The sequence below is a fragment of the Spea bombifrons genome, chromosome 4, assembly GCF_027358695.1.
Source record: "Spea bombifrons isolate aSpeBom1 chromosome 4, aSpeBom1.2.pri, whole genome shotgun sequence".
In the NCBI taxonomy this organism is placed as follows: domain Eukaryota; kingdom Metazoa; phylum Chordata; class Amphibia; order Anura; family Pelobatidae; genus Spea; species Spea bombifrons.
In genome coordinates this window covers 63,750,948-63,778,173 of record NC_071090.1, presented here as the reverse complement: position 1 = coordinate 63,778,173, position 27,226 = coordinate 63,750,948, and the positions used below count along the sequence as shown (strand labels likewise).

At 35.5% G+C, this 27,226-nt stretch overlaps 1 protein-coding gene across 1 annotated transcript in view; it reads left to right on the top strand.

Moving 5' to 3' along the window:
- The window catches only part of PCLO (piccolo presynaptic cytomatrix protein), a 127,636-nt gene that overhangs the window by 7,279 nt on the left and 93,131 nt on the right, over nt 1-27,226 (top strand). Inside the window, exons 2-3 of the mRNA XM_053464498.1 lie at nt 9,216-10,542; nt 18,102-20,208. Coding sequence (XP_053320473.1) covers nt 9,325-10,542; nt 18,102-20,208 — 3,325 coding nt within the window. The 5' untranslated portion in view covers nt 9,216-9,324. The remainder of the gene's footprint in view (nt 1-9,215; nt 10,543-18,101; nt 20,209-27,226) is intronic.

The window sequence follows — 27,226 nt, the reverse complement described above, 5'->3', positions numbered from 1 at the left end:
TACACTCTGGAAAGAATGTTTGGTATGTGTGTAGTTTCATATTGCATTTAAATTTTTTAAAAAAAGTTTGGTTTCAAGTAGGCAATCCCATGAAGGACGTTCAACAGCATTGGCCCTGCAGTGCATGAAAGAATTGATAGATAAATCATGCCTATATCTGTATCTGCTAGTTTAATTTTATAAAATGTTGAGTAAGGCTTTGCAAACTAACATAAACGTATGGGTCATGCAATTATCCTGGAGAAAAAAGCATGATAATGAATTACACAGAGTGCAGAGAGATAGATTTGTGGTAGAGCCATTAGCATCTGCTGAAAATGCTTTCTTTTTGCTAGAGGATTTAGGCATGATTGGTTTCTATCAAGCACTCTTAATCTGGGATATAGCTTCAATGTTAATGTATTAATATGTACACCAAATGACATGGCTGGGTACATCCACATCGATTGCTATAGTCACATTAGGTGTTGGGAAGTTTTAATTTATTATTCTTTGTTCTAAATTACATTGTAATAGGCAGATGTTTTCGGTAATCGGTGCTATCTTTTAGCATCTAATGACCTTTCCTGTTGCACGCTCTTAAGTTGTTGCTTTGTTTTTATGGGTAGATTATGTTTCCATCTGCATTATGTATCATAGGAAAAAAATTGTAATAGGAGGGAGCGAGGAATGAAATCTTGCTGAATAACTCTGTGTCTGTTATATCCCATGCGCAAGACTGGACTGGTTCTTAAAAGTGGCTCTGGCACTTCAAGGCCAGCTGCAGATAAATGACTTAATTTCAGCCATAAAGCTGGCAACCACACACTGTAGGACCAAATTTACTATACACGCATCCATAAATATAAATAAGTGGCTCCTGTGGACCTCTTCCTATGTACACTAAAACTTCCTGGTTGAACCAGAATCCAGCATGTGATTAACACCTAGTAATCAACCAATATACTCTTCTTCGTCAGGGTGAAACTTTATCAGCATTATTGTTATCAACATTGTAATTTATATCCTTGCTTTATAGCCTTTCAAACAGTAAACCTTTGTAAACACACTATTAAGTATACAATTAAATGCTTTGCTCCAGATGTCCGGAGACATAAAGGGGGTGGAGCCAAAAGTAGGCAGGATTGTGACGCTACATTACTTCACCTTCTTTGGGTTCCACCCCCTTTTGTCCTGGGATGTCTGGAGGTCATTTACATACACTATTTGAACTCAATGATGCCTGTACACAGTGTAATGCATTGTGCATAGGCAATTGCTAATCAACTTCTTGTAATAGGGTTATATCCAGCATTCATTCCAGCTCAATAACTGTTTTACTCGTTGTTTACCATCACAGGTAGAATCTAATGAACAGAGAGTTATGGCAAGATTATCCTATGGAGTTGTGTGCTAGGGAAGGAAATAAACATTAGTAGTTAATGATGATTCGGGCGTTGACACTGGGTAACCGGTGCTTCTCCCGGAGAGTTCCCAGGTATGCCTATAGGCCTCTTACAGTTCTTCTCCATATGTACTCTAAGCAGCTGCATAACTAGCTAGCACCCTCTCTGATTCATAGAAACCTTCATGGAAACAAATGGTATTTTTACTGGAATACTAAAACTGAACCCATCAATCAATACTTATTGGAAGTGATAAATACAATAATGTATGCATTGTATGCTGGAAGAACATTTTACGTGATCTACTGGACGTTCAGAAAACAAACATGCTTTAGTCGTGTGCTCTGCAAACAATGTGTGGTATCAGCAGGAAGTGATTGTGTTCAGGTATGATGACCAAAGGGGAGATAAGGAGCCAGCTGGCCGAAAAGATAAAGAGCCCATTTTACACATGGTCACATGCAGTAATACAAGCATAATATGTGTACATGAATCTTGATTTCATCTTAATGGTGGATTTTAACCCAGGCCCTTAAGGGTGGTAGGTAAGTTGCTGCATCAAATGATCGCTATGATCTATGGACATAGGAGTCGGTCATTTATCTCCTATACATATGGTTTTTTATTATTAAAATGCTTTAGGAGTATGCCTAATTTTGAATAAACAGTAATTATATTATTACTTATACAATACATATATTTTGTTTGCACACTAAGGAAATATTTTGGGCATTTTTTTCAATATGTACTGTCATCTACCACAAACATGTAATTATTAAATAACAGTTCAGCGTGGTAGCATACATTAAAACAATACCAATTTCTTTTAATTACATATTGCAGCACAGTAAGATTGGTTGCACACAGATATTCAAATTTAGTTTTCGCAGAAATAAGTACAAATATAAAATTCAATTCTAAGAATTTTTATTATCTTTTACCAGTTATTAGGTAAAGGTCAGGGGTGGGCCAGCCTGGGGGCAGGAGGACAATGGTTACCATCAAATTGTCTATTTTAGAGTGAGTGTGTTTATATAAGTTTGTGCTAAAATAAATGTGTGTATCAATGTGTGTGTAGGGTTCGGTGCTAGTGTGTGTGTACTAATTACTGGGGGGGGGTACTCCTCGAAAGCTTTTCTTTATAATTTACAAATAAGTGCAGAGACAGAGCGTCGGGCTGCCGGGTTGTTAGCAAAGCTGTAGCTAGCCCCCTCAGGTATTTTTTTACAGAAGTTATTTTATTGACACTGCATTTACAAATACCTGCCCATTAACACACATATACACAAACACTGCCCTTACACACAACTGCCCATAAACACATAAATACATATACATTGCCCTTACATGCTGCCTTTACACATACCTGCCCATAACCACACACATACATATACACTGCCCTTACACACCTTCCCATAAACACATCCTCTAGATTGTAAGCTTGTTTGAGCAGGGCCCGCCTCACCTGTTGTCTCTATTAGTCAATTTGTTATGTTACATACTACTTGTTTTGTTCTGTCTACCCATTGTACAGCGCTACGGAATTTAATGGCGCTATGTAAAACAATAAATAATAATAATAATAATATATATGTACATTGCCCTTATACATGACTGCCTTTACCAACACCTTCCCATAAACACATATATACATACACTGCCCACACACACACATGTATACACTTACACTGCACTCATACACCCGTGCCTTTACACACATATATACACATATACACACCAGCTTACAAACACAAAAATACCTACACTGGTCTTACACACACATATACACATTCCTTACACCTCTTTCTCCCCATCTCTTACCTTTCTCATCCTTCATCCTCCATCCTGTTGTGGGGGCTGGGATGATGTCATATCCTGATGCTCGGCCTCAATAGCCGGCGTGTAATGATTAGGGAGCACCGAAGCCAAGGTCTGAAGCAACACACCTCGCGATCTGTAATGTTGAGCCGGTTAGAAGGAGATTTGGATCTCCCCAACCAGTCATGCTCATCGGGCGCCCACTGAGCAGGGCTGGTTGGGGAGATCACAATCTTATACCTGCCTCAGCAGGGTCCTGAAGACCGGCCCAGGGGAGGCAGCATCTCCACTTGCCCTTCCCCTATAGATACGCTGCTGTTTCAGGGTCTTCATGGTGAATCACATTGTCATTAAACTATGTTAAACCATTATTGTGAGTTTTAATAGTAGAAGGGATCTTTGTTCACAATGGAGACAGACCAACTCTTGATTTCCTACTAAAACCCTATTCCCTACTACATACTGTTTTGCATGTGGATACACTTTTCCCAACTACACATAAACTGTTTTACATAGCGGCATTCTTCCCAATTCACTAATGGCTGTAGTTGTTTGCTCTAGAAATATGTGTCTTTCACTTTGTGAACATACTGAAAATAAAAAATATATAAAGATAGGATTTCACTGGGTACTAAAATCCTGAAAACTACTTTAAAAGAAAATCAATTTCTAAATAAACTTATCGTTTATTTGAGATTCAACTAAAAACACTAATCAAATTAATAGACAGACAGTCCCTCCCTAACCCTCACACGAGGAGGATGGTGATCCATGGGCAAAATTAACACTAATAGTTGATCTATTAAGCTATAGCACATCGACTATGGATAAATATCTTTTCCTGACAAGTAGCCCTAGGTGGTCTTGTCCTGCTTGTAGTTTCAATGCCTAAGCACAACAAAGTATCTAGAGGGACAAGATACAAACTTACTAGATTAAACTATCACAAAGCCAATGTGTTTCCCCAAAGTCATCCCTACGGTATCAGAGGATGTATTATGAGCCTAATACTTTCCTTACTGTCTTCACTTTTTCTTTGTCGCATATTTGTGTTACCACTTCTATATAATCACACCTTGCTGTGGATATTGGATAATAGAGAATCAAGATGAATTAATCCACATCCTCTGATCCACGGTGAAACCACCTGATGTGTCAGAGTTCACATAAAGTTAAACAGCTTCGTCTTTAGCAACCTGTTAGCAGTTGGACTGCCAATTCCCATGTATGGCAACGTGAATCATTATGGAAAAAGAAATGTAGATGGAGCACTATGATACAATTGTAACAGAATAAAACAAAATATTGTGCAAGTATCTTTTCACAAAAAGAAAAAAAAAAGTAAACTGTTAGAGGGTCCTGATGAGCTTTATTTGAGAATGAATATTCAGAGGTTGGGATCTGAGAAAAATAAAAGAAGAAAAAATAAACACAGGCTGATTTACTGAGCAATACTATGATCTGCTCCTGCAAATGTGAGTTGAACTACAGAGGGGGAGATTGTGTATTCAGAATCGTATCGCATGATTATTCCTCTTGTTCTCTTTTGATTTTATGGACACACTATCCTGATAAAGGAAAAAAGAAGGGGAAGATAAATTGTATTCTCAAATGAAGCTCTTCAGGACCTTCTAACAGTTTACTTAAGTATATATTTTTTTCTTTTCTGATGAGATACTTGCACAATATTTTGTTATATTCTGTATCATAGCGCTCCATCTACTTTGCTTTCTCAGTTTTGTAAAGGATGTTAAAAGGAACCAGCACCTTAAATGTTGCAGAGCAGCTTTGGCAAAAAAAGTTAAACATCAAAGATAGCACCTAATAACATCTTTTGCACTTTTCCAGGAATCGTTATGGGTTAACAGTTATAGAAAATTGAAGGACAAATAGAAATGTGCAATATTTTTAAATATGGCTCATGCTGGAGTAGGTAATTTAGTTATTTAATGGAAATGTTTTGAATAGTATTTTGGATGAACATATGCTTTTCTTGATAAAGCCCCTGTTACTTTGTGTTTTGATGTTGATGCTGAGCAAATTAAATCTTCCCAGAAATGCCTGCAAAATGTAGACTGTTTCAAGATTAATTGAATATATCCTTGTAGCTATTAGATAACTGCATTTTGTAATTTTAAACCAGATATTCGTTTAGTATTCCATTAGAGTTATGTGCTTTGATATTAATGTTTTTTTTGTTTGTTTTTAAAGAATCCATTAATTTGTATTTAACAGAATATTTAATATTGTATTAAAAACTTTTTTTATTAAAAGTTAAAAGTGATTAAACCAATTGAGTTAAGTCTTGAGAGGATTCTGTAAAATCTATGTAGGCAAAGTGACCAATATGTGGTTTACATATTGCCCATTTGCTTCAACTGGGAATTCAAGGGGCATTTTTAATTTGGGAACAAAATGTGTTGCCCCGTGCCCTCACTTCTCATTCACTCTGTCTCTCTCACACTCTTAATCCATCCCTACCTTCTCTGCCAGCCACTTGCGCTTCTACCATCCGCTTCCGCATCTTCTTCACCGTTTATCTTCCTTATTATCTTCTCTATTATCTTCTCTATTCTATTTTCAATCTTCAAAACGTAATCTTCTTTCTTCGTCTGCTTCTCCGCGGACATAACCCGGCTATTTCTGCCAAAATGGCAGTGCCATGGTGATGTCCTCCCGGTTCCTCCAATCAGGGGAAAGGATGTCACTGCAAGTGCCGCCATATTGCCCTCAGATGAACTACAGTCTTAAAAATAATTGTAACTATATTTGTGCTATTTGCATGCTATTATTGTAAATTCTTCTTCATTTTTGAGATGTGTTATTAGGCAAATGTGGTAAAGCCTACCGCACAGGTCAAGGTCATTATTTCCGATTTTCATATTTGTGTGGCTTCCTACATGTCAATAAATTGGCACCCACTGTAGAAACAAACCCAATTGACAAGGTCAATATTTTCTTTTAACTCCACTTAGAAACATAGAAATTGACTTGATTACAAACATTCAACTCATCTAGTCTGCCCATTTTTTCTGCTGTTATGACACAAATCCCTTACAAGACAGAGGACAATCAAATATTGATATTGATTATAGAATCGACAAGTGACAACCATTATGCAGAAAATGCAAAAAATGAATGTGAAGTTTATAGCTTATCTCAAACTCTCGTGAGCATCACCCCTTTCAAAATGCTGTCACTTGTGCAATTGATTTTCCTATTACTATCAGTTACATATTCATTAAACCTTAGCTGTATAAAAACAAATGGTCCATTCAATACATTAAGCTAAGAGAAAGTGAAGGACCTTCTCCATAAAGCTTGTAACAGACTTAACTCTGTCATTTATGTTATAATTTGTTGTATTCATATTCTCATAGTTTTTGCAAGTTTTAAATGTGGATAGGGTTTACACTGTCCATGTTGCAGGGGGAATGTGTTTGGGGTAGGACTGTTACTCAGAAGGAAATGGTCTTGGGATATACTGGTCATAACAGTCATACTGGTCATAACTGTAATACAAGAGAGCCAGCATATCAACAAGAGTTATTAGAGTCCCATCCTCATATACAAGGTTGCTTAGCAAACCCCTGAAAAGGCATAAGGTCTGTATATTTTTTACTTTGTACTAGTAATATGCAAAAGATAGATAATTTAGGGATAAGTCATTAATGCATATTATTTGTATTTTGTTTAGCTCTTACGGTGAATTTTTGGAGTTAAAGGAAAGTTTACAATAAAGCTTTTAAAAATCATCAGTAAAGTTTTGGCCATCATTCAGACGGGGTCTGCTACAAAGCTTACAACAAAAAACTGTAGCTGCAAGTTCAGGACTAGATTATCCTGGACACCTTTTAACAGTCTTAGGAGGTATTAGCATAAAATAAGGCAGTCCATGAAAAATACTTAGAAAAGACACATTTGCGGGCTGATCACAAACAGGTGGGACAAATAGGATCATATACAGGAATGGGCAGAGTCCCCCCATTAAACCTTACATGTGGAGAATCCAACCCTCCCCAGTTGATTCAGTTTAGGAGGAATGTTCATGTTTTTTTGATCGTTGCAGTACTTTTTAGAAGGTGATAATGGCTGTTACTCTGGAGAGTAACGATAACTATAAAATTGTGGTACACTGTGGGAAGTTTTATTAAACCTCTGATACACTCCTTATTCCGTAATTCAAATTGAATGGCGTTTTCAGTTTCAGTGTAATTTCAGCCGTTACAGTTATATAATAAATTATATTAATACACTGTGCATTTCATTTTACAGCTTTACAATCCACAGATTTTTTTTCCGCTTGGAAAAAAAGAAAAGCGAATCAGTAAGAGCAGCTGCAAGTTGCCATTTCAGAACAATGATTTTAATAATGGGGGAGCCCACTTTTACTATCCAAGCACAATATGTGCATGATAAGGTCAAACACACAAAATTTTAAAGTTCATATAGAATGTTAATTCATTCACTTTCTAGAATAACTCATGCAAATAAACATTGTCATATACTGCACCAAATGGCATAGCTGGCATCTCAAGTTGTACCATTTCAGTTTCTACTTAAAATGATATTATTCTTTCAAACATTAACCTTTTGTCAAGGCTGGTGTTAGAATATACAGCTGTGTACCATATTCCCATTTCTAATATAGATTTTTTTATTCTTAAACATAATTATTGGTATGTTTTATTATTTTAACGAATGTGGAATGGAATGGAGGGGGATTGTTCATTCCCATTGTAGTATGAAACCTTATATCCCAATATCTTCTAAATTTATGAATTTATAACTCTTCTGTGTAGTAAAGCATAAAACATTATGTTCTGTTTATATCCACCCGTTATTACTCAAGTTTCAAATCTGGACAACTTTTGCCATCAAAATACAGTTTATATCATTGCAAACTGTAAAAGTAGAAATTACACACACAAGTAGAATATGTGCATGCACATGTCATCTACTTTTCACATTGTAGTGTCTTTTATGACTAAATTTGTGTTCCAAAATGAACCCCCTGAATAACCTACACTACTGCAGTTTTCATTACATCTGCCACGTCAGTGTTACAAGGGATAGTATTATCATGGATGTTATGCCCTAATTTATGGAATCAAATCATTGAGTCCTCATTGTTGGATGAGATCCTAAAACACAGTGTTTATATGGTATTTTAATGGATTGTTTTAATTACAAAAGCTTAGTCTTTGTTATTCTACATGTATTCAGCTGATTGAATGTATTCTATAATGCTGCTTATCTATGTTTTTATGGATGCATAAGGATGTAGAGTGGTAAAAGTAGACCAATGAACATGAGTGTGTGTATGTATATATATATATATATATATATATATATATATATATATATATATATATATATATATATATATAATGTTCCTTTTAGTGTTCCTTGGTACCTAAGAGCTCTGAGCAAAGCACATAGATGATTTTTACATGTCTGAATGTATACTAATTTACAGTGTTATTAGTCACTTGTCTATTACATTACATTATAATAATTCAAAGTTCTTTTTCAGTCTATATGTTAAAATTAAATAAGCTTTAATTGTGGGTTAAAAAATTAAATAATTAGCATAGGTATTCGCTACACTGAACTGTACCTCTCTTACACTTGAGAATTGTTCAGCTTGTAGGGGTGCTGCAGCTATCATTCTTAGATGTTGAAATTAGTGGTTACATGATTGTGTAGATTTATAACACTCTTTAACGTGGTATTAGGAGATTGCGTGCTAAATATACACAACACTTTTATGTAACCCTTAATAATATCATGTAATATAGTAAAGAAAATTGTTAATTCACTGGATTAATAATCTATGAAATTGATGCAAAAATCAATGTCAAGAACTGTGGTTTTACAATGCCAGAAGCAATTTTCAGAACTTGGCTATTGGCTGATATATAAACATATCAATACTGTTTTAAAACTAAAGGGTATAATGTTTTATTCAAAACAATTCTGCCTGTATTGATTTTTTTCTTTTCTTTTTAGATACCCTAACATAGATACAAATCAGTCTCCGAGACATCCAAGCAAACCTCCTGATCCAGGACCAACTGGTTTAAGCAAAAGCAGAACAGTAGATGCATTCAAGACAGAAATGAAAACACCTGGAAGAAGCCCTTCAACTATGAGCTTAAAAGAACCACGATCCAAACCTGACATTAAAGAAGAGCAGAAGCCCAGCATGATGACTGGTTTTCTGACCGACAGCAATCCATTAAGTGTTGTCTCTTCTGTAGTTAACAAATTTAATCCATTTGATGCAAAATCTGATCCCGGTGCAAATCAAGAAGAAAACTTGAAGAAACAGAAAGAACATGAAAAAATTGAAGATCCTAGAGAAAAAGTTAAACCTCCACATCTACTTCAACAATCACCAGGACATACACAACATTCACAACATCCACAAGGGCCTGTGAAGTCCACTGATACTATTACACCCACACAACAGCAACCTAGTAAATCTTCACAATCAGGGCCAAAGCCAATTCCTTTGCAACAGAGTACTTCAAAGTTTCCAACACAGTCATCTAGCACCACAAAACCATCTTCGCATACCCCTCCTCCCAAAGAACCACTGTCTCATGTAAAAGATCCCATTAAACCGGTGGCTCAAGAGTCAAAACATACTACCTCATCATCCCAGTTTCAAGGACCTAAAAAGGAAACCATTAAACATGACCAATCTGTTACCCAAGGACCAATGGATATGGGTAAACAGAACATGCAACAATCCAGACCTCTGACACAATCTAGATATTCATCAGAGGTAGCAAAAGGACCACCACACACAACTGAACCTGCAAAAAAACTAATAAAAGAGCCTGAAAAACAACCCGCCCAACCCCAAGGCCCTGCCAAACAAATTATGCAACAAGCTGGGCCCACCGGAAAAACTACACAGCAGGCCACAAATATGAAACAACCAATCCAGCAAACACTGCCTTTACAACAACAAACCACAACATCTATGACTTCAAAACAAACAGCACAAAAGCCAGAGCCTTCAAAACCACCGGAAACTAAACAGTCATCCCAGAGTCCCAGAAAGCCAATGCCTGGTTTAAACCAATCTGCTAAAATGTTACCACAGCAGCAAGACAAATTTCCAGAAAAAATACCAGAACCCAAAAAACAGCAACAAGATTCAACACAGGAGATGTCCAAAGTAGCTGAAAAGACTATGTGTCCACTTTGCAGTACTACAGAATTGCTTCTCAACACAAACGAAAAGGCCAACTATAATACGTGCACGCAATGCCACACTACAGTATGTAGTTTATGTGGCTTTAATCCCAATCCTGATATGACTGAGGTAGGCATGCTTCAAAGTTATCTACTTTATTGGTGAAATAATGTTTAATGTGCTGCAACATATACTTAAATAAGGCAAAACACTGGGTTAGCCAAGGTACAATACGCAAAGGAAGCTCCCTCCAGTTGAAATGTAAAACTATCTCCTGATCTGCAGTTCAGTTTCACATTGCTGCTGTAATCGGAAACAGTGTAATTGAGCTGCTGTTGAGAGCTGTAGAAAGTTTGTGTGTTTTAAATAGTCTGCACAGTAAATTCTCACATTTATCACATTATCACACAGCATTGAAATTAGATTACAGAAAGCAGTTGTTTCGGGGGAGATTTCTTAACTTTCAGCGTGCGTCTATAAAGCTTAAATTTAATAACAGTCAGATTTAAGGATTGTTTGACTAATAAATATTTTTGAGGGGTTTGGGTTTTATGTCTGCAATTTGTGTATCATATCTTCTAAACCTGGAAGGTCATGTTGTTAGCCATGTGATATTCTGGGTGGTTTTCCCTGCGGAGATACCACAATCAGCCAATTCATTGTGGCAATGCTAGTGAAGCCCTGCAGATCAAAGGAAATCCTTTCCTCCATAGACTTTCATTTTCGGTTTTGTTCCCCTGAGATATATTGTTTACCATAATGCAGTATAAAGAGTAGACATGGGGTTTGTTTAGTCTTTCTGCCACGATGTTGACTATTCCAGTTCAGCTTTAGAAGCTTTCAGCATAAAAAGCAAAAGTACTACTTCTCTTAAACCAAGAGATCACTGTGCCACTCTGATTGCATAGGACTAAAATGATCACTCACGAGGGCTGACATTTACTACCAAAAAGATATTACAAGTTACTTTTTTATTTTATTCACTAAAAGGATAGTTCACAGGGAAGTTTGCTGGAGAGCGGTGGTTCAGCTCCATTATGAAGAGTGAATCCCAGTGAGCTTCTGCTGCAAGAAGAGCTTGGCTGTCCCTGTGCAATGTGTAGTTTAATGAATAGTTTATTAATAATACTAGTAAAGTGAGAACAACTGTCCTGCTAATTCTCCCTTTAGTGAATAAAGCACATTGTGTCTATAATTTCTGTATTAAAGCTGTCACTTTTCACAGATATTTACATTTTATTGTTCTGCGCGCCAACTAAACACATGTAATGTTTATACTTTAAAATAAGCAATATATGACTACTGCAAACTCTGTGTGTATATACCATGGGAAAGTCATCGTAACTACTTTTTAAACAATATAGTAACAATACAGAACAGGAAATGTATTTCATAATACTGGCTTTATCGCAAGCTACCACTCACCTCAGCTTTGATGATGTTAACTAGATGTTGCTAACACGATTATATTTACTGATAACTTAAAAGCTTAAGCTACAGGCAGTTCTAACTTACAAATTTAGCTATTCCAAAAGCCGTGAAGGTAACCATTCCCCTAAGCACAGACCTAAAAACCGGTTAGAACTAGATGTGCTCAATAAAAAATATAAGGTCATCTGAATCTGTTTTATAAGTGCATAAAATAAATATAAAAATTGCCAACATTGTATAGATACAGTGAGGAAAAGACTTTTGATGAAATAATAACGTAATAAGTATAATAATAATATGAAATAATATTAAATAAAAAAGAAATTAAAAAAAATAGAATAAAAGAAAAACATGATTTTTTTACTCATCATTGTTTAATGATATGCTAAATATATGGAATAAAAGAAGAAATAAAAATGCTTATGCTTTTATAATATTTTCTGAAAAAGATTCATAAAAACATATTTTTTATATTTTAATAGTTAATCTCTTATGTGATATTTGCATTTGCGTGTGACTTTTGATTACACAGTGAGAAACCATTGATGACATTTTAAATGATACAATGCTTTTAAAACATAAGTAAATTATACATTGATATGAATAGCTAACGAGCTTGACTACAGTGTGCCATCTGCACCTTTGTTATTGTTCCCAGGCAACTGTAATTTACAACTGTACAGCCTCACGTGATGATCATCGCTGTTCTCTGGTTAAAGCAAGAGCAGGATGTGTATTTAATTCTTTGTTTGAGGAGACAAGATAATCTGTATTTTCAAATCCTGGTAATGTTCAATTTGTTGATGGCTTTGTGCATCACTGAAACATTTGCCCCATTTCCTTCCAAATATTTTATTTATATTTTATAGGACAGAACAGACTGATTTTTGTTCTTTTGTAAATTAGTGAACATTAAAAAAAAAAAATAGACCTATATATATTCCCCAAATTTAAAACCGTTCCTTTCTTATAGATTCCCGTACCATAATTAATTCACTGAAAATAACGAATAAAATACATGTAGTGCATATTTCAACAATGGGATTGTGTGAATTGCTTCAGGTGGATAAATACGGAGAGAAAGTGGCTGTAAATATTTATCAAGCAAGAAGTACAACCAGTTGGCCCATCTAGTCTGCCCATTTCCCTGCTGTAAACACTCCAACCGTAATCAGTCCTTGGTCATGTCTTAGATTCAGGATAGCTCTATGCCTATCCCATGCATGTTCAAATTTCTTCACTGCATTAACCCCTACCACATATGCCGATGGTGGCTTTTTCACTTATCTACTACCACCATGTTTTAAATGCACTGGAAAATCTCCAGGATTGAAATTTTGTGCTGGAGCTTTCTTCACAAGTATATTGTATTGCTGTTCTTTGTATCATCAAGGCTTTTTGTCCAGAAGTAGCTGTGCGTACGGATAACAAAAAGAGACAGGTGTGAGACATGCATATTGGTTTATGGTTGGCTTTGTGTACACTTTTCCCTTTGTTCCCTACGTCTTTGAATATTATTTAAAGTACAATTGTGCTCTCATTACATAATTTCAATTTGACAGTGCTATTGAAATTTTTTTCCCCATAACTCCTGACTGCAAATTGTTGTAAAATTCAGATTCCCTGCTAGAATTGCAATTTCATCAAACCCTGCAAATGTCACTAAAATCCACCGAGTAGTTCCTGAGAACCCAACTGCTAAACAAAATGTATTTGCAAGAGGTACTTTACAATATCTACATCCAGAATATATTAAACAAGAATAATATCTTGTGAAAAAAGAGACCCAACGGTGCCTGGTCCCCAACTGACCTCAATGGCACACAACGGGTTAATATTATTCTCTTAATATACATAATTGCCAAGCACAATCCAAGTTCATGTTGACATCAACACACAAAGCCTATTGTGGGAAATGCCAAACTTGTAACATAGTGTTTACTTATGTGTGTGTCATTATATGGAAAATAAAAAAACACACAGCTGGTTTTCTAGTAACAGCATCAAATATTTGTATTTGCAAAGACAATGGTTAGGGCTCTTAAAATGTACAGCTTGGGGGAGCTAAGAAAGGGAGGAGATGTGATGAAACCCTTTAACAGATAAAATCATTTTCAAATGTAGTTGATAATTTATAGAAGTTTATTTCATGTTAGAACAATAGGTCATGATCTAAAACTAGATGGTTGGAGACTTTTTAATGTAAGGAATGCAAGGAAGCTTTACTTCTGAGAGGGTAGCAGATAAGTGGAACAGCCTCCCAGCAGACCAAGGACTGAGTCTATGCATCAGGAAAATGGACAGAAAGATGGGCCAAATCTGTTGTCAAATGTTTCTATAATCGAGCTTTAATTCACCCTGTATTTTCAACAGTTGTTTAAATGTGAGTTGGTAGTATGTACCAGAATCTTCATTTTTTTTCTTGGTAAATGTTTTTTCTGCTTCTGATTAGTCGCTTAGGTCTCACACTTAAAATATGCCCTTTTTTTGTTTTTCTACAATTTATTCATTGGACTACTATGTGCACCTTTACATGTCAGGTTCTAATTACTGGTATGTGCTTTTAAGTACCAAATCAGTCATATACTTATATAATGTTACTGAAAACACCCATCTATTTCACAGTTCCCTATGTATATAATACCCTTTATCTTTCTGTATCTGCGGGCATGTAGCAGTTCTTGATTAGTAAAACCACATCAATAAGGGTCATCTGAACTACAGCTACACATATAGCAATCTCAAGAACCATGCAGTCCCTTTCCTTTGATCTGCTTTTATTCCTACATTTCTGTAAGGCAGCTCAGGTTTGTAGTTGTTGTGAATTAGAAAATCCACATCCAAGAGGAGTAAATGGACAGTGGCCAAAAGATAAGAATTGTTACACGTGTAAAACAGCATGAGTTTGGTCATATTGGCTTTATTTAGAGCTATATGACTGCCATTGAGTATGAATAGAAAAATAAATCAAAATTAGACAATTTAAAGCAAAATATAATGTAATATTAAATGAAAGAAAGTTCTCTCCAACATGTGCTTTGCTCTTGACACTAGATAGGACTTTACAAATGACATTATCAATGGCAGTGGTGACATTTTGGTACTTGATGAATTACTAAAAATCAGAATACACAAGTTAAAAGCATAAAAATGAATTATCACTGTAACTGTATCCCAAGTCTTTGTAATAGTGACAATACATACATTTACAATGTGGATCAGAAAACCCAACAACTCACACTACCTAGAAATATTCAAGTGGATGGTGGTGTATATGCCAAGCTGTAGAACTTTTAACACAGGTATGAAAGATGAATGGACAGCTTATAATATATATTTTATTAACCTGTGTTGCAACTAGTTCATTTAGTTTCTCAATATAAATACACAAAGTAGTTCAAGGGTTATGTAGCCTTAAAAACTATATGAGTAACTGCTTGAGTAAATTCTGAGCAGTCACCATAGAAACATGTGGGATGTTTTTACCAATTGCTCAAAATTGGAGTTTGCCCCAGAACTGCTTTACTTGTGATGATAGGGTGAAAAGGTTTTGTAAATAATTAACACTTTAGGCATCAATCCACTACAATTTACATAACTAATAAATGTAAAAACTTTTAATTTACATCTGTTTTATACAGTTTTAATGAAGTAATTCTAGATATTTTGTTTGATATTTTAATTTCCATGGTACAGTTTAATGGAACATTGTAATTCCTTTTATTTTATTGGTAATTTTAGTGGCATGGTCGCTAAGACTGAGTAATTTTTTAATCTTATAAAGTTTGTACTTATACCAATGATATCAGTGACATGTGCATCCACAAGTTTTAGTTTATTAAAGAATTACCAAACGTTTTAATTATGCATTTTTTTAATTATTAGCCTTTAGGATATATCTACTTAGGTATATCTACTTACCACCCTCCCCAGTTTTTTGTTGTTGTCAGGCTGGTGGACTGCAGATCAGTCAATCAGCCAAGACCAGACTCAGCAATGTTCTCTTGCTGCTCCTGCAATGAGGAACACTCGTTCAATAAGACCCCCTCTTTAGATGATGAGAAAAAAGTTTTCACTACAGGAGCAGTGAAGTTCTATTACTAAAGTTCCTTTTTGGATTCTGGTGGAATTGTAAAAATAACTTTAAGTATAGAACTTCCTATACATGTATCAAGCACTATGCATTATCGCGTTAATGTGATTCCTTCATGTAATTATGTGGTGATGAAGGTAAGTTAGAAGGGACCAAAAGGCAAAAAAAAAAGAATTCAAGTAATTATCTTACTGTACATAATCTTATACTGTTTAAAAATTACAGATTAAACTTTTAAATAAATTAGGGGTTGAATAAGTTCTGAAAATGACATAGAAACATATCACTTTATAAATAAGTAAAAATGTCTTAGTTTAATCTTCTGACAGAAGTCTCTTTGAGGTCTGTTACTAAGGCAATGGGATTAGAGGCTTTAGCAATCATATTAATTCCAGTTTTAGGAATAAAATCAGAATGTTCTTTCAAATATTTAGTGCAAGTAATATAACAAAATGTTAAATAAATGTAAGTCACAAAGTCACTTAACAATACTGTTTTATATTCGTATAGAATCCCAGTAAATAATACTAGTTTAGTGAAAATTACTGTGTTGTCAAAATGAATCTTCTGTCTGCACTATAATGCCCATTATGCATAGTAAACCGTTTAATTTCCTTTTTTTATTATTTTAATTTGTAGAGCATCCCCATAGGGATGTGGGCAATTACCGAAGGTTTCACAGAAGCAAAGCACCTGTTATCACTCTATTGCTGTTATCAGATGAGAATTAAACAGGCCTCACTCCATGAGTCATACGTTCATTCTCTAGGTTACATCCCAGTCATCAGAAACATTTCCTGTACTCTTAACGACGTTAATCTGTTTGACCATTATATAATAGTTAGATATTCCTTTGAGACAGAACCTAAGGTACCACAGTCATGTGTCATAGTAGGTAAATATAAAATTATATATGTATTATTTTAGTTATTCCTATGGCACTCAACTAGTTCATGGTATGTAGACTAATCTGCTATGATTTACAGCTTGAGTACACATTAATGCGTTCCCAATAGTGAACACATTCCTCATCCAAGTACACATTTTACTCTCATTAAATCCCTTGATCTCCTGGGGTATTTTTTAATGAGACCCCACAACATACTGCTTGTGTCATAGTATATTTTGCTTTTGATCAAAATGAGGACATGGGGCCATTGACAACCAGCTAGACCAAGCTGAACGAAGCTGAACTGCATGGCAAGTTAGCATATGTTTATATAGCTATGGTGTAACTTTAAAAGATTATTGCATAGGTTCATTACGATGTATAACAAAAAACAGCAGTGTGTTCCTGAGACTTCTAAGAATAAACAACAATCCACCAAAATGTATCCAAGTTAGGGGACGCAGACTAGGTCTTGGCAATTTCAGTGCATCTTCACATTTACCAGTTACCAGTTAGTCTTCCAGTAGAAGCACTATAGGCAAACAGAAATACAAGTAAGCATGGGGTGTGCATAAAGAATTCCTTAAAAATGAATATGTAAAAAAAAAAAAAAAAAAAAAAGGGGCAGACTAGATAGGCTAATTAGTTTGTATCTGATGTATATATAGAGTATGTCTTTGGGGAATTGTCTTTTGGGAAAAGTCTTACCATTAAGTATAACTTTAAAACAAAAAAATGCCTTTCACTTATACTTTTACATTGGTCAACCTGTGTAAGTGTGTTAAGGATACTTGGTTTAACTGTAATCTTAATGAAACAAAGATCTCAATATGGCCCAACTAGCGTTATTTTATATATTTTGTCCTATCCTAAAATTATATTCTCTTTAGTTGGTTGTCTCAACCAATCAAATCAAATCATCTTAATAGTTAATAATAACTAAATAGTAACTTAATAGTTATAATAATCATGCATATCCAGAAAACAGTATAGCTGATCCCATGGCATGTGCATAATGTGGGGTTTTAATGTATATATTGCTTAACTCTAAAAGCATAATCGCATAGGTTTATTTACAGTATAAGGCTGAAAAATGAAGTATTTGGGGAAAATGACTTGCTTGGAGAATCCCTTAGAGACTAAATATGGACATATCATTTTTGTGTCTAACAAAATGTTGTAAAACATCTGCATTCAATTCTAGTTCACTAACATAACTTGATAAAAGTAATGTGCATATAAAATAATAGTAATGCTATGAACTTCTCTTAACAGATTCATGAATGGCTTTGCTTGAACTGTCAAATGCAAAGGGCACTTGGTATGGATAAGAACCCACCTCCTTCTAAACCATCACCAGTGAAGAAGAAGCCTGCATCTGCAGTGCCATCAACAAAACCTACACCTGAGTCCTCTCAAAGAAAGCAATCTATTAGTGCACCAGAGCAAAACTTGGCACAGGTTTCAAAAGTAGCCACTCCTGTATTAACAAAACAGCGATCTGTGACTGAATCACCTACTTCTAAATCTAAGAAATCATTTGAACCTCAAACTGGAAATGTGCCTTCTAAAGCAGAGTTAATGGAAAAGCCCCAACAATTATCACCAGAAAACAAGCAACAGCAAACCAAGCCAGAAGAGAGAGTTTGTGACGTGCCATCTTCTCAAGTGGTACCAACAAAGTTAGATTCTTTATTACCTAAAGTCCCCTCATCACCAGGGAAGAGAGATATAGATTCAAAAACAAGAGATACTGCAAAACCAGAAAAAAGTCAGTTGGTTGAAAAGTTGCCTGTATCCCAGCCAGTAGTTCAAGAATTACACCAATCATCTGCATCTAGCACACATCCAAAACTTCCCCCAAAACCTGACACTTCAAAACTGGAAGAAGATCCAAAAAGTAGCCCAAGCAAGATAAATCCAAATCTTAATGGCAAACAAGTTCAAAAAGAAGCACAAGTCCAACCAAGTCCAAAACCCAGTCCTTCACATAAACCTGTGGTTTCACAAACTATGTCACATGCACAATCTGAGGTTCAAAAAGATCCACTAGTCCAGCCAAGTCCAAAGCCAAGTCCTTCACGTAAACCAGTGGTTCCACAAACAATGTCACGGACACAACCTCAAGTTCAAAAAGACTCACAAGCCCTGCCAAGTCCAAAGCCAAGTCCTTCACATAAACCAGTGGTTCCACAATCTACATCACAGGTGCAACCTAAAGTTCAAAAAGATCCACAAGTTCAACCTAGTCCAAAGCCTAGTCCTTCACATAAGCCAGTGATTCCTCAAATTACATCACAGGCACAACCTCAAGTTCAAAAAGATCCACATGTCCAACCCAGTCCAAAGCCCAGTCCTTCACATAAGCCAGTGATTCCACAAACTACTTCACAGGCACAACCTCAAGTTCAAAACGATTCAAATGTTCAACAGAGCCCAAAGCCCAGTCCTTCACATAAGCCAGTGATTCCACAAACTACTTCACAGGCACAACCTCAAGTTCAAAACGATTCAAATGTTCAACAGAGCCCAAAGCCCAGTCCTTCACACAAGCCAGTGGTTATACAAACTATGTCACAGGCACAATCTCAAGTTCAAAAAGATCAGAAAATTCAACCAGGTCCAAAACCCAGTCCCTCACATAAACCAGTTGGTCCACAAGCTACACCTCAACCACAACCTGATAAATCTCAAGGTCAGCCACGACGTTTCAGTCTTAATCTGGGGAGCACCACAGAAACCCCTAAACATCAGCCTACAACACCACAGGGTACTGTAACTGGGAAACTATTTGGATTTGGTGCATCCATTTTTAGCCAAGCCTCAAGTTTTATATCTACTGCAACACAGCCAAGTAATCAGATGCAAAATACACAAGGATCAACTGCAAAACAGCCTCCTTCACAACAAGCAGCGGAACCACCTACAACAGCCAAAGATGCTATGCATGATAAACAGCTCCATCCCCCACAGAAATCTTCTGAACTGCCAAAAACTGCCAAAGAAGCTCCGCTGCCTAAACAGCCCCATCCAGCTCAAAAAACTTCAGAACTGCCCAAACAGCCCGTTCATGCTCCTCAGTCATCAAAACCCCAGGTGGTTAAAAAGGAAGCAGAACCTCTTCCAGTAGAGAAAACAGAAGATTCAAAAGATAGTCTTATAGCAAAAGAGGCTGAACATAAGATGGAGACTAAGAAGGAGACCACCACAGGGCTACCTAAAATGGAAAAGATACCAAACCTTAAAAAGCTATGTCCACTATGTGAAACAGAATTAAATATTGGTTCTAAGGACCTACCCAACTTTAATACATGCACACAATGCACGAATGTGGTATGCAACATGTGTGGATTTAACCCAACACCACATCTGACAGAGGTAGGTAATGTTTTTTATTCTTAATATTTCGTCAGATACCATGCACATGTGGAAACTACACAAAAAAAAAGTTATTTTATGCTAGGATTACAAAAAAATGTAGGTGTTGCCCATATAACAGTGTACCAATATAAGTTATCTTTAAACTACATTTAGTTTTTTTTGTTTTATGATGTCATTTGTTAGAAGATTGTACTGAGATCTTTTTCACCTATAAATATTTAACGTGCAAGAAAAGCAAGGCCTTGGTTTTCTACCTCTTTAAGGCTGATTTATGTAGTTGCATGATAAAGCGAAAGCAGGGGAACAGAAGGAAAAACGATGCCCCTTAGGACGTACCTGTATGGCATGTGTTTCTCACAACGACAGGGACATCTCTTGACAGCCTGGATTCCCCTTATCAGCAAAAGTCAGCATCTCTGGGTCTCTGTTCACAGTGTTTAGGCTCTTAATTCAAGTGCTGGTTCATTGTTATATAAGGAATGCCTGGTCACATAACGGGGCATTTCCTTCTGGTAAGTGTCAACTCTGGGGGAAAAAGGGAATTCTATCTATATTGTACAGAGAACAGTACAACAAAACATAAATTATATATTTTGTTTTAAAGTGCCCAACATCTTATATGCCTAATAGCACAAGTAAAAAAAATAACCCTAGTATATTTTGTGTGGCAATAGTTTAAAAAGAAATCTTTGGAAAAAATATATAGGGTACCATATTAGGGCACTAGAAACCCTCCGTACTGGACAGGTCCCTTTATTAACTGTATCACTGTTTCCAACTATAATGATTTTCAAATTTGGTATGTTTGGGTAGTGGTCACAGATTGCAACTCCTCTCAAACAAAAGTGTATAATTTTAAAAATCAGACAATCTAGGCGACTTAACAATGGTAATTCCACCACTTTTCATGCAGCCATTTCCCCACCACCCTCTTCTAAAGTATGTGTCAAAAAAGTTAAAAAGGTACATTTGCACATGACCTTGCTTAAAATTTCTTTCACAGGATAGATACCACTAACAAAAGCAATTTATATTTCTACAATAACATATGTATACAGATTTTTTTTTATGTTTTAAAGGGCATAAAAGCGCCTGAGCACTCACAATCTCACAACATGGTTTTGTTAAATTGGAAGGCAAATGGGCTTTTTGCACACTGTATTTACACTTTTTCAAATTATTATTATTAATATTATTATATATTTTTCAATTTTTTTTGTACTGCTCTTTTCTGAAAAGAAATCACTAAATGGATCATTCTTGTGACTAGTGGGTAGTCACTTTTTAACACCCTAATAAGTAATAGCGCTAAGAATAAAAATGCCAAGGAATATGGGAAAAAAATCAGAGATTACTGCTTACCTTATTAGTTTACAAAGCACACTTATCGATGGGAAGTGAATATAAATTAAATGTGACCGTATCAAATGTAGCTTTTTTTTAGCAGTATAAAAGAGACATTCAAGAGTAATTACTTAAAACAAAGATTTCCAAGATCTGTATGGCAGTCACTGAGAGATTTTTTTAATCTCATGAGATTTAAGGAGGACTCAAACATCCCTTGAGATCAAAGAAAAGACATTTCAATTGCTATAGCAAAGGTCGGAAATATGTGAAAGGCAATACCAAGAAATTGAAGAGCATATGGGGTCACAGCAACTGAAATTACACTCCAATATCATGTTGATCCGTTGAGATATCTTATTAACTAGTTGGTAGCGTTTTTCTAAATCTTCCTTTTTTTGTGCTGTGTGCAGATTAAAATAGGCATTACTATCTGTACTAGAAATCTAACTGATGTGTACACTGGGATCAGTATTTTTTACTGCAAGTTGTCTCTTCCTATTACTTTATGATGATTATTGGTTCAGGCAGGGTTGTAAGGGTAGATGGGGATGGATAAAGTTAACTTTATGATGGGAAATTGATTAAATTATGACATTTGTTCCACTTTGAGACACATATGTCACCTTGTACTTTGGGGACTTTTAAACCAAGAACATATTTACACTAATTCGTGCAAGCTAATGGTGGTTTTCCTAAAATACATATACTTATGCTGAACACTGCAACACTACCCTTGGTTACAATAAATGATTTTCCTTTGTTTCCACCCTGTTGGATCCTCATATCTTATGGACTGCCCTGCCATAAGATAATTAAGTGTTTAAGTTGTGCCAACTGCATTTTTATGTTAGCAAGGTTTGTCTGATCTTCTTATGTGTTTAATAATAAACTTTACTGGCTCTCACTGTCCAGAAATTCTGTTTTCTGGAATTCTTTCATACTTTCTTGTGAGGTCCACATAAATGAAAACAAAATAAAACTGTAAGATATGTATGTGTGTGTGTGGGGAAATTGTCTGGGTTCAATAATTGTATTATTAACTGGAATGGGTAAACTACATATATGTATTAATAAGTTAATATTTTTATGGGTCCTCAGTTCCATGCTAAGAGATACCTCAGAATATACCACCCATAATAATTATAATTAAGTTGACCCTCCATCCACTACAAACTATACTTCCATAGTGGTAAACCTATTAGCGCTGCTGTATTCAAGCTGGGATTTCAGCTGTGAAAGTAGAATATGAAAGTGTCAGCTCCAGACTCTGTAACCTAGAGGAGCTGACCATTCACCCTTCGCCTGGGGTAAAAACAAAGTTTTCAGGACCTCCAAGGTCTCTTCTTGAGGTGGAATAGTTATACTAATAAAGGTATTCTTCTCTTGAGCCACTACAGCTATGTATATTTTACTTATTAGGCATGTTGCAAAATATTGGTTGATACAAGTATATATAACTGAATTTTGAAGGCTGGTGTAGCAATGGCATTACTTATGAGGATAGCCATTAGACTCATGTCCCTTGAATACATTATCGTTTATTTACGGGGCAAAAATGTTAAGGCCTTCACGCTAAGTTCAAGTTAAAATCTTGCAAATAACAATCATATTTCGGTAATGAAATAAGTTGTACAAGGATCAACATCCTTATTAATTTTTTCCTTCTAGGTTTTATTAATTTATGCTGTGTTAAGTAGGTATTTTTCTCCACCTGAAGTTGTCAGTGTGTGCTGGCAACAATGAAAGGTTAAAGCAATTAAGTAATCAGCGCCTGCCAACATCTTTCAATCAATATTTCTGTTCTATTTGCTGTGTTTTCTTTTGTGGTTCTGTAGTGCCATTTGTTCATGGTATCGCAGTATGCCATCATTATCTCCATGCACGTGGTACCATCCAAGTAACACACTCACAGAGTATGTAATTAGTGTAATTAGGCCAAGAGGGCTTGTATTGGGGTCCACATTGCTTTAAAAATTGGCAAAGTGTTTTTTGATGATCTTTAGAGTAAGCTCAGTCATTCTATTCTGTTACAAATCCAATGGCAATGAAACATGCACAAGGTAGCTGGTAACAGGTTTTAGTAAGAGAAGGATCATTTTTGGAATTTGTTTCTCGAAATATCATCTTTGTAAGATTTGTGATTGGTTTTGCATTTTCTGGGAAATATTTTTATTCTTTCCTTTTTTGTAAAGCTTTTTTTTTTCTCTTTGTATGAAAGTATTGCAAGGAGTCCCTAGTTCTATTTGTGTTGCATACCCATGTTTCTTCATACGTCCAGTTTTATCTCTGTTCATGGTCACTTAACCCATTCCTTTCTTACCCTACTTTTTAATTAAGGTATATTACCTATAGGTATCCAGTCTGAATATTGTAATTACGTTAAGCACATGTTTGTCACCAGATAACAATATTTTCATTAAATTAGATTTTGGCTGTGTGGATTTATTTAATACAGTTATGGTCTTGGACTACAACCATCCTAGCACTTGTAAATTTTATATCTGGAAGCCACACTTTTACACAACAAATGCTCTTTATTGAGCAGTCTACTGCTCATGTACTTTGCGTGGAATTAAGAACCTTAGGGTAGCTGTGCTCTTCCTTTTATGGATCTGATTCTTCAAGATGAATGTGTGTTCAATGGAGGAAGAGAAGAGTTAATAAATAGCATATATATATTTTTTTACATATAAAAATATTTTTCTCAATTTAAGATGTGAAAAAATGCTCCAATAGTACTGCAGGTTCACATTTTAATAAATTTAAAAAAGAAAACAATCGGGAAAAAAAAAAGATTTAAAAAAGTCTCTCAAAGTCAGCTCTGCTTCTCCACATACAACACGTTTCACCCTTCAGCTGGGCTTTTTCATCACACATTGCTGTGATATCACGGGTATTTATATTCCTCTCTCAGATGGACTTAATCAGGACTCCGTCCTTTATAACTCCTATAACCACTTCCGCATTGTCATCATCTTGCCATCCATCATCTTCATATTCGCCTTTGTTTTTATCCCGCCTCCTCGCAAGATTTACATTGCAATATTCAATGCATATATAGAAGGTATAAACTCAGATATAAACTTTTTGGGGGGAATTTTCGAATTGTCCAATGTGAAAAGAGAATCCATTAGAGAGGCGTTCTTTAAATGCAAGCAGGAAGTTATCAAGTATCAAGAGATTGGGAAGTAGGCACAGTGGTGGTATCAACGGTGAAAGTAGTAGGGCCTGTGGGCAAATTTTTAAGACAGTATGAAAATACCTATAAAGCCTTGTATTTATAATCTGCTACTGTTAGTAAATCATTTTATTCTAAATGGGAGGTAAACAATCTGTAGCTTCCACTTATATATGATAACTAACATTTTCAGTGAAGGGAACTGCACATTGTTCATTATTAGAATTACATCTTATATCTCACAAATTAGAGCAGATATGAAAATCAATTGCTAAAGCTTATAACAGTCCATTATTGAGATCCATTTAAATTTTAGAATATTCAGCTTCTAAGAGTAAAACTGTTCTGACATACACTAATTCTAAGATAAGCACACTGAAATGTTAATCTTATATAGAATTATCCCTTTCTTATGCTCTCCACGGTACTTAATACTACAAATCCCCATGCATTTTAAGGCATATCAGATTCTATATATTTTACATTTAGTGCATGCTGATATTTTTTTATTGGTTAGTAGCAGAAACAAACAAAATAATACACGCCATTAACCATGACCATTAACTAAAACTATGTGGAGCGATTTAACGTGAGTATTCATGCAGATAGCCTTCTCTGGAGAATGACCTCATTGTTATCAAATGAAGAGACTAATAGACTTTTACACAGTTATATTAATGCATGCACAAACATCCACAGTCCCAAAAATATATCATACAAGCGGGTATGTTACTCTTACCCAGTACTGCTAAATAAACATATGCAACATCATTTACAAATTAAAATAAGCAATATAAAAATAAGCAGTACACTAAAACCCCACCAACCAAAAACTTCCTATTTTCAGTATCCCCATAGCTTTAAGTTGTTGACTGCTTCAGGGAGCCTTTGTGAAGGTTGTTGAGGAACAGTGAGATAACATTAGGATAGGAGATTGATTTAAATATGTTGGGTGTGCCATATACTGCCACAGATGTCCATTTCTATAAGGCCAGGTTTCCACTTGGGTTTTGGCGTTTTTCTGGAGTTTTTTCTGGCGTTTTAACCTTTCTGTGGAAATTGCTTTTATGACCTTAGGCAGTTTTGCCAGCCTTTACACGTTAGAATTATCACCCAGCTAAAAGGGATTAGGATAAATGGCAAGAATCTGCCCCCTCCTGATGTCATTTCCTTGGTAGAGTTCTACTTAAACACGGCCATTGTGGGAAAAACACAAGCCATAGGTAAATTAAGTAAAGCTGTGGTGGCAACGGTCCCCCTTTGCATCACTTTTTCAAAAGCAATTCAGAATAATTGTTATGATTTCCATTGACTTTCATCTTGTGAATATTTGGAAGCCATTCTTTGAGGGCAGATGTGCCATAATACAAGACACTGTTTTTGATCCTCATGATTTGTAATTGATTATAGAAACAGTAGATCTAACGATGTTGGTCCTGAATGCTTAATAATACATGTTTATTTTTAGCTAGCTTTAATACAGGGCGATAATTCCAACAGTATTTCAATATGAGTATAATCGTTATCCGGCTGAGAGCTATCTCTAAAATTCTAATAATAAATGAGCATACGTGGGGAGTTTCTAAAAAAAAAGCTAGGAGATATTTCCTTAAATAATCAATATCAAGAGTATATTAAGGCACTTCCCAGCTGTTGTAAAATATAAAGTCACTCAAATGGGAAATACAAATATAACATAGACATTCAATGTTTCTGCTCTGCAGGACTTACAATCTAGACATTCAATGAGTTGCTTGCTAGTGAGAAAGCCATGCACTACACACTACACAGGTATATTGAAAACCGTTTAAAATATAAAGTGGTCTTTAGTATCTGTTCAGTCACCTTGTATATGCCATAAATCCCTGAGACTCTGTGAGTATCTGAAATGACTTTTAATGAGTTTGTATTTATAATTCTAGTAAAACAACACCAATGATTTGTAATTTTACCAACTAATTAAAATATCAAAATTAAATGTCTGGGTTCACTTTAAGTCTACACATCTTGCACCTAATTGGGAATCCATTATATTATTACTTGTGGTTTTTATGATGGTGTGTTTACAAAGTATTGAGTCAATGCACAGGGACCTGTATAAAAAAAAGTAAAAATGGGTTGCTTTCTTTTTACTTAATGTTGTTTTCGGAATAAATTACTTTGACTCTGGAGAAGTGTTGCCATGGATCACAGTGACAATCAGATGCTCCTCTTCCCCCCGCCTTTACTACACCTATAATCTGTTACTAAGAAAAGTTCACTTTAACAGCTACATTTACTGTGAATAATGTAAAGAAATAAAATGTTTTCGTATTTCTTTGCGACAGGCTTATAGTAGACCCGTCATTTGCAAATATGTGGATGACAAGGTCAAGCATGTGTAGGCAGGCCCGGACTGGGACAAAAAATAGGCCGGGGCATTTAAGACTGAGCAGCCCATTTTTATTTATTTATTTATTGTTAAAGCCCACCCCAAATCACTTAAACATTCATG